General features: G+C 39.3%; 1 protein-coding gene across 1 annotated transcript; it reads right to left on the bottom strand.

Moving 5' to 3' along the window:
• Positions 1-5,743: 5,743 nt before the first annotated feature.
• On the bottom strand, positions 5,744-7,311 carry LOC124294460. The gene is made up of 2 exons (XM_046739603.1): positions 7,147-7,311; positions 5,744-7,055 (listed from the first exon to the last, which is right to left on the bottom strand). The coding sequence occupies exon 2, from the start codon at positions 7,040-7,042 to the stop codon at positions 5,744-5,746; it is 1,299 nt and encodes a 432-aa protein (XP_046595559.1). The 5' UTR covers positions 7,043-7,055; positions 7,147-7,311.
• Positions 7,312-9,219: the final 1,908 nt, after the last annotated feature.

Genomic DNA, 9,219 nt, shown 5'->3' with positions numbered 1-9,219 from the left:
GAGCTACAATATTATTATACGTTATTATATACCATTATCATATTAACACCATTATATCCAATTATTATATAACACTCGACAATGCCTTTTGTGCATTCGGAGCTGAGAGCTACACTTTAAGCAACTTACGCCATACCATATAGCCTGGAGTATAGAAGACTGTAAAACCATAGATACGTGTGTAACCGACATAATGTAAAGATAGATGCACTGCTGCAATAATCCGTGCAATAAAACCAGAGACTGCAAAACCATCAAATTATGAATACCAATTATCCAGCATGAATCATACTTTCCTCCGTAACGCCGTATTGTAAGCAACACGCGTAGCGTTTTGAAGGCAATACAGATCTCCAATATGGAGCCATACAGAGCTCCATCTACAGAGCACATTAGGAAACTTAACGACGAAACGATTGAAAGTAAATCAACTCGCAAAAGACTCAAAGATGCTTACGTGGCAACGCCCAGTAACAGGCAACCAACAAACATAAGAACAACGTTCTAGTAGCTTCCAAGCCGATTTATATCAATATAAGAATTAATAATTACAGAAGAGAATTATATACGAAAGCACACATGTGAACCTGCTCTAAAACTGCGAATTATCAAATTGTTAAATACCCTAAATCTGTTAAGATAGTTATAGCACAAACACCTAAGAATATTCGCAGCAGCGCGATCCTAATAATGTTAAGCAAATAGCAATTATGTTTCATAAGCAATCGCTATTGTACTCCAAGTGAATAACGACAGTAATCAATTATAATACATATGCAGTTTTATATAGTTACACGCTATAAAACTAATAAAACGACAAGTAACCGATATGGCAATCTTAATATATAGACTTTGTAACGAACAGGATAGTAAGAATATTTAAGAAGTAAACTACGACTAGAATCCAGCGCATCGTGACCCCGAAAATGCACACGGCACTAACGTACACCACGAAACATGGGTTACCTCTAGCGCATACGCACTACGATTACCATATTAGGAAATAGCTGCTAAAATCGGCCCGGGTCCTAACGCCGACAGGGGGGAAGAAGCATGGTAGCCGAGGGGCCAAGGGGGGCTTGTTGCCCCAACACTAAAGCCCACGCCGAATGGAAAATTACAGCGCAACGACCCTACACCTACACCACCGCACCAACGCAGCGTTATACCATATGTAAAAGCTTGCAATATAGTAATAGCTAAAGAACTAAGATCACAGGCTTACATGCGGTGAAGATGTTGTACCCTAATTCTAATTCCTAGAAAAAAAGGGAAGGTGCGCAAAAGTTAACAAAAGCTAAAGAAGGGGATCGTTCTGCGCAACGATCAACACCTATAAAAACGGCGAACGATCATCGGCTCGTCCTCTTGGTTTCTACCACCAGATTCGTCATCTTGTTCCGGTACAGTCTCGCGGTAAAATCCTTTTGCCTTTTGCATTTAAACTTTTCCTACAAAGTTACTCTACCCAAAAATCCAGCGAGCTTTCAACTCCATTTTGTCATATTAATTTAAGATCTTACACTAAGTAACCCCGTTGTTTGTGACTTGAAATATTGAACTTATAAAATAAATCCAAATCAATCAAAGTATCCAAATATATGAAAATCAGTCATTCCGTTAAACCCTCTTACCAATCTACGCTGCAAGTCATCATGTCCAGATTATTCTCAAAAGGTAAGCCCATTAATTAAATCTTTCATCTAACAATTACTCCTTCCTCGGTTCGTTCGATTAGAGCGACAGAATGCCCGTTGTCCGGTGTATTTCAATACTTTATCGGTAATTGGTGACCCAAACTACTGATGTGAGTCTAGCTGTAGCTGTGTGAACAATCCAGTGTCTGGGATCTGGAAATTTCCACCAGGTACCGTTCGACGTCACAGTAGTCTGGGACACGGTCTTACATACAGGTCTGGCAACGAAGGTAGTGGGGGTGCTTAATTTCACGGCCGGTTACTTATCTCACTTTGTGGCCGCCAGGTCGGCGTTGTGATCGAGGGTTGGATAATTAACGCGTGCGCAATGCAGCGCCAACCTAATAATAATATTATTATTGTTATTACAAGTAATAAATTTTTATAAATGAAAGTAGTTGATATAATTATTATGAATGATATATGTTGTAACGGGCAGTTGTTCAAAGTCGCATCAACACCAATAGTGCCCGTGACATATACAAAACATATCAACAACTGACACAGACAGCTGATCGAGACAACCATCGATAGCGACCGTGACCTGCTAGCATCCAAAATAGTAAACAAAGACGACGGACGCTGACCAACGCTGACCAACGCATACCAGGACGACGACCCACGACAGGACATGGACAGGACGGACAGGACACACGAATGGGGAAATGACGTCGACAGGATCGACCATCAACAGCTCCGGGAGAGTATAAAACTGGAGGACCGCGAAGAGCGGTCACCAGTTCTCCGGCAAAGCGCCGAACTGCGTCACCGAAGAGAAGGATAGTCAAAGTTATTATTCCAGTTGTCCGGCATAACGCCGAGCTGCGTCATGTTGTAACGAGGCGTTTCTCATCTAGAGAACGTTATCGAATTCAGCTTCACGAGATTTAGAGAGGAAATTCAAGGATAGAGCTTAGTCCGAAATTTAGTAAAGAGTATAGAAATTAGAGTCTACGATAGCCCGGGACTTCTTGAGGAAATATTGAGAAGACCCGCGTATTTAACGTTTGAGCTGTAGGGAAGTTTAGGAGCAGCACCGACGAATTCTGATAGATTTATTATTTCTTTAATTTTATTTTTAATTTTGTTATCTCCGTTTATATTTTGTAAAACCTTATGTTTTGTCTACCAACAAGGATCATTGTACTTAGATTAATCGCTATTAAACATACGTTATAGTTAAACACGTTCTCGTCTGTCTCGTTGTCAACACATTACTCGACCATATAACTTTACCGTGGAAAGGGGAGGGAAATAAAACCAACAGCCAGCCTAGCATAACTTTAGTTTGGTCAGAGAAATTAAAAATCCTTTGTAGCTTCTTAGTTTAACCCGTATCCGGCAAATTCGAAAACTGACTGGATATTATTGTGTAATATTTCTTATGTTCATACACAGCAAGTACACCTTTCAATATTGCCACTCTGGAGATAATAAGTTCTAATTTTTTATCTGCAGCGTCACTAAATACTACGGGCCAAATAAAAATTGACTTTCCTATTGTTTTCTCAAAGTTTTGTGCTACTATCAAAAATAATACGTCACTGTCTAGAAAAAAAACTTAATCGCATTGTCAATGTTTCTCGCTTTAATATTTACGACATAGTATCAATGAATAATATCTACCTGTTACTGGAAAATGGGAGAATCGTTGCGTCCGTGCGCTCGCACGCAGCGATTTTCCCTATCCCGATACACATCAAGCAGTTCAAAACAGCCGTTGACCAGAAGTATAAATAACAAAAGTCACACTATCAGTAGTTTATCTTATATCCTACTAAATATGCAAAAATATTTTTTTACAGAAAAGATTCTCAATTCAAAGATAAGCCTTTCTTAATTGTGGTCAAATCCTTATGATGACATAGCAATTTCCAGGCAGTTCGTGAATTTACCCGCTACAGGCTGCACTAAGACGGTGACGAAGAATTTTTATTTTCTCTCATTAAAATAAAGTTGTATTAAATTGTGTTAGTTTGATATTCAATTCTCACCTCATGAATAAACCCTCAACGATCGATTTAAGTTGTTTTCGTAAGCAGTAATTATAGAATACAGAAAACATATCATTATCACCATATATAAATACAATTTTTATCGTTACTCAATTATTTGATTCAAAGCTAATAATATTATCATTGCTTGTGCAATTTGATTAAATTTACAAGGGCACATAGGCCGAGTATGGGTGAAAAACAAAAAGTGTGCCCGCCAAGTACGTAGCTCTTGGAATGATGTTTCGATATCACGACACGAAAAGCGAGGTCCAACTTCACGACCTGTACGTGCGGGGAGGTCGCGCTTGCTATTTTTCCTGATTTTACGGCAAAGATTGACGATGAGTTTTTCATTATAATGTAATTATGGCACTTGGCGGCTTTTTTACATTTCAGATGTTTTTGATTTGAATATTCTTCAGTCAACGAGTCAACGAATGGAATAACGAATATCCTGTCACCAACATTTGTTTGAATTTAGCGGCATTTTACTGGAAACGTTACCGACTCACGTTACTTGCAATGTTTTGTGGACTTCTCCAAAAACCGTGTGGGAGTAAACAAAAAAAATGACGGAGCAATTATACGGTACACGAATTACCCACGAATTTCATGATTTTCGAGAATTCGCGAAACACTTGGCCACTGCCAGATATACGTTTTAATTTTTTTTTTTCAAATTTCTCGAAAGCTACTTGGGAGCAAATAATAAAAAATACCTAGCAATTTGGGAAAAATTTTTTGACATAAAATTTAAGAAATTCGAAGGATTCAGGCCAACTTCACATAACTCCATAAGGCTAGCAGTCTTAACCCCTTGAGTGCCAAGTCAATTTTATGAAATGTGCCCAAAGTGCTAAAACTCAAACTTAGAGCAATTCATCTGAAATTGATCACTCGGAGGTTCTTGGGGGCGCTGATCACGAATCCGATATCAGATTTGCAAACTTTCAAGATGGCGACGCGCTACTGCGCATGCGCATTAGTATGACTGATTTATACTTGAGGAATAGATCTGGAATTGGTTACTCGGGGATTTTTAGGGGCGCTGATCACGAAACCGATATCGGATTTGGAAAATTCCAAGATGGCGACCTACTACTGCGCATGCGCATTAGTATGACTGACGTGTAAACGAGGAATCGATCTGGAATTGGTCACTCGGGGTTCTCGAGAGCGCTGGTCGCAAATCCGATATCGGATTTACAACATTCCAACATGGCGACCGATTACTGCGCATGCGCATTGGTATGGCTCATGTAGAATTCAGGATTCGCTGTGGAATTGTACCCTCTGTGTGCCCGCAAACTTCTGAATCATCAATTCAGGTATACCAGTCACATTCATACGGAATATTCTATCGCATATGTCCATTACTGGGTCAGGATATTGAAATTTTCTGAACTCGAGTACATTCCCGCGATCAGCACTCCCAAAAACTTCCAAGTTCGAAGACAGCTCAAATCCTCGATTGTAAAGGTCTTTTTCTAATGCGCATGCGCAGTGGTGGGTCTCCGTTTGAGAATTTCGCAAATATGGTATCGGATTCATGATCAGCGCCACCGAAAACCCCCGTGTGACCAGTTTCGGAGCAATTCCTCAATTATATACCAGTCATACTAATGCGCATGCGCAGTAGTAGGTCGCCATCTTGGATTTGTCAAATCTGATTTCGGATTCATGATCAGCGCCCCCGAAAACCCCCGAGTGCCCAATATCCGATCATTTGGTGACCATTTCTCCCGTCTACTTGACTACTATGTCAGGACAAAGATTTCTTGGAAATGATAAAAACGCTGTGAGCCTCGCTCGTGCCGCCACCTAGCGGTTTCAAAAGCTAAATAGCCGGCGTGTTAATTTACATTAGAGGCACACTGATAAATATCCAAATCAGCAAAATATTATCAAATAAGTGATATTTCCATTGTAACAGTGAAGTGAAAAGTTGAAAATAATAACGAGTTGAAACTCCAGTAGTATGTAGCAATATAATATTAATAAATACACAATGAAAACCACTACCTTTTACGAATAAAGGTTTTTATTATTCTACTTGATAGTTTTTGTTTTATTAGAAAAAATTGGTGGCTGTAAATTTACTAAGACGCAGATAACATGAATAATATTATCGATGCAAAAGAACAAATGTTCTGGAATTTTATACAAAATTTGATATATTTCAAGTCGTTGCATAATTCTTTCTACATGAATTCGAACTCTTGCGATGTTGTAAGTCAGATCTGTTTCTTCTTTCGAAAATTCTGATTTTTTTTCCAAAAATGGTGGCACAATAAGAAATACTCGTTTACCACTTGCATCAATGATAGATCTGATTTCAGGAAAACCTTTATCTGCTAAAACCACATCACCATCTTCCAATGAATCTACCAAATTCGATTCAATAGTTAATTGGGAATCACCTTTTCTACCGCCAGCAACTTTCGATTTGAAACAGATGAACCCAGATGGTGTGATTCCAATCAGTACTTTTGCTGTAAAACCTTTCTTATAATGAAAGTAACAGTAAATACGGTCGTCAACACTTGACGGAACATCTATCTTGAATTCAGTGCAGTCTATGATAACCCGAGTATTAGAGTACTGAGGTTTAAAACATTCCGGCATAGTTTTCTGTACGGCAGCTCTACTTGGCCAAAACACTAAATTTGCAGTTGACGAATTCAAATATTGTAAAGTTGAAAAGAATATCTTGGAGATAGTTGACCGATGTAAACCAAAGAAAATTGCTATGGCTGAAAATGTCAGTCCAGTTTTTATTTTCACTAAAAAAATTAAAAGCATCTGTTCTCTTGTTATTGTAGATCTTTCCGATGGGTTTTCAGTTTTAGATAATAAAAAATTAAAGTTCTGGAAGTTCACTCCAGCAATATCTAATAAATCTTCATCGGTCTTAATAGATGGAAAACCACAGAAACTACGCTGTTTCCTATTTTGTTCAACTACAGCCTCGTTAAAACCAACCGACTTATCTACTCTATCTGTTAACGATGTGCCGCATTGTACCTCTTCATCTTTCATTTTTTTCCTATTCACAATAGTTTTGAGAGTGGCAATTTCCGGTATTTCAGTTTGAACTTCAGCATCGCAGTAGTTAGTCATGTAAATATATCTGTTACAAGTGAAAGCTTTTGTTTGTTCGATACCAGCAGAACTTACAAAATCTACTTGACACTCTTGATCACTTTTTAAAATTACTTCGGCACTGCTTATATCCATAGGTTCACGTCCACTATTATTGACAACATTGTTGGGGTCGTTATTAACTTGATTTCCAGTATCACAATTCACTCCGATGTTATGCTTGTGAAGAGTCTTTCTTCGATTCATGAGTCGATTGTACCTATAATTAATAGATACACAGGTTATTATATAAATATCGATGTATATATTATTTAATTTTATAATTATTTTTTTACTTCTCATACATTTACCTGCTCAAAACAGCTCTTTCATTTACTGGCTTTGCATGATAAACTGGAGGGAATAGAGTTGGCGCGTAGCTTGGACTCGCAGGATCATCTGATTTTTTCTTGCCAATGAAATGAGCATTATATATTACATGATGAGTTTTTGAACTCCACTTTGAACCATCAGGACAGTAAAAAACAATAATACTTATGTATTTATATAGTGTTTCATGCAGATAGCATAACAGTTCACCTATTGATCTAGTTGGCTTGATTTTAAAAATATAGAAAACTAAGGCATCGAAAGTAAAGTTATGTTACTTACTTTTTTCTTTTCACAGCAGCAATCTATTTTTGCCTTTGAACTATTTTATGTGATGCAGTTGGAAACTTGTAAAATATACAATCACTAGTTTTACCGTTATTTTTGCAGTCAACAACACAACAAGTGTAATTCCACATACCGTCTATTGTTTCTCACACAAAATGCTATCACAACACACGCTGGCTCAACTCACTACTCGCCACCCCGCGCGCTGCGATCGTTTCGCAGCTCCCCTCCAAGCGGCGGCTCACTGCGAATCAGGAAATGAATGCTGTGATCCTTTTCAGCATAGCCCAAAATATAGGAAAATACGCTTTAGTTACGGGTGACATATTATCAGGCGTTGCTAGGGCACTTATTCATTGAACAAAGATTCGTGATTTCTCGGCACTTTGGGCCAAGTCGAGAAAAACAAAGATCTTTGTCCGCGGCACTCAAGGGGTTAACGCTGCGCGCTGAGGAGAACAAATATCGGTAAAACAGAAGTCCAGTCAAAATCACTTTCATCAAGTCATGTGATATAGGGTGCGTTCCAACATTAGCTCCTGGGGCTGTCAACAATCTTTTATCTTTGCTGCACTACTAAGTTCGTGAGTAGCTCCACCTCTGTCCTAGGGAGTTTTTAGCGCTGCCAGCGAATTTCGGTTCGCTCCCAATAATCACTCAATTTGACTCTGGAACGCGATTACTATGCGCTTCAGCATATGTTATAAACAACGAAACAACTGCTTGGCCAAATCCATACAACTTGGCATCACGGGCAGGCTTTGCTCATTGCAAAAATGCTCTCACAATCAGCTGGGCGCACGGGCAATCAAGAAACGCTTGGCCGTGCACCCAGTTGATCGTGAGTATTTTTCATTTACGAAATTCTTGTATTTCCTAGTTCTCCTCTAGCGACGTTAATATTGCATGAAAACACTCTCACGGTGGCTCATTTTACTCCTCATTCTTTCCGGAATCGTGCATAGTATTTCAGGTATTCACTTTTTGGCCCCTGAAATACGGGAGATGTGGGAGATAATAGTACATGAGTAACTTTTTCCTGAATTCCGCTGCAAAAGAGTGATGCACCGTCGAAATTTGAACCCATTCCATTCGTTTGTTTATTTAATATAGGACAAAGAAAGGGTGAGCTTGGTCGGTCGATAAACGTACTACATGACCTGAAACGCGCATCATATCGATAACTCATACCGATATTTGTGCTACTCGGCGGTAGGGAACCCTGCAAACTGCAGCGTTCACTCAAAGACACCCGGTATGCATACCTATCGCAACTATCACCGTTGACCACAGTCTTATAGACAGGTCTGGGCACTCCAAGTCCCTTCCTATATGTATAGCGCAGCGTGACCGTCTTGAAGCCTGTGTTTCTCAATTTGTGCACCAAAGACCGGAGCGCTGCGATCTCCGAGGCTAGTGTATGCGTACTAAGTAGGCCTCTCCCTCACTAGCGCTAGCGGCGAAAATTCACAACAACGGTTTCATTTTCGTCACGGTTTTACAGCCGGAGTGCCAAACCTGTCTATTAGACCGTGCCGTTGACTGAATACTCCAGTTAATATGTAGGGAGTAAATATAGTCTTTGCCCTACAAAAGGTGGTGTAATAATGATTTTGACATATGGGGGCTTATTACGGTTCTCGAGCGAGTTTACTCACTTCTCACATTCTGATCTCACGTGAGTTTAGTCACTCTATTACGGATCTCTTGAGTGAACATGTGAAGTAACTAGGCACTTCCGTTATAGGGATCTCACATTTTCACGA

The sequence above is a fragment of the Neodiprion lecontei genome, chromosome 1 (genome assembly GCF_021901455.1).
Source record: "Neodiprion lecontei isolate iyNeoLeco1 chromosome 1, iyNeoLeco1.1, whole genome shotgun sequence".
Lineage (NCBI taxonomy): Eukaryota > Metazoa > Arthropoda > Insecta > Hymenoptera > Diprionidae > Neodiprion > Neodiprion lecontei.
This window is presented reverse-complemented; position numbering and strand designations above follow the sequence as displayed.

Bases quoted from the DNA above. Each gene is read 5' to 3' on its own strand.
- LOC124294460 (XM_046739603.1), bottom strand. From the start codon at position 7,042: ATGAATCGAAGAAAGACTCTTCACAAGCATAACATCGGAGTGAATTGT.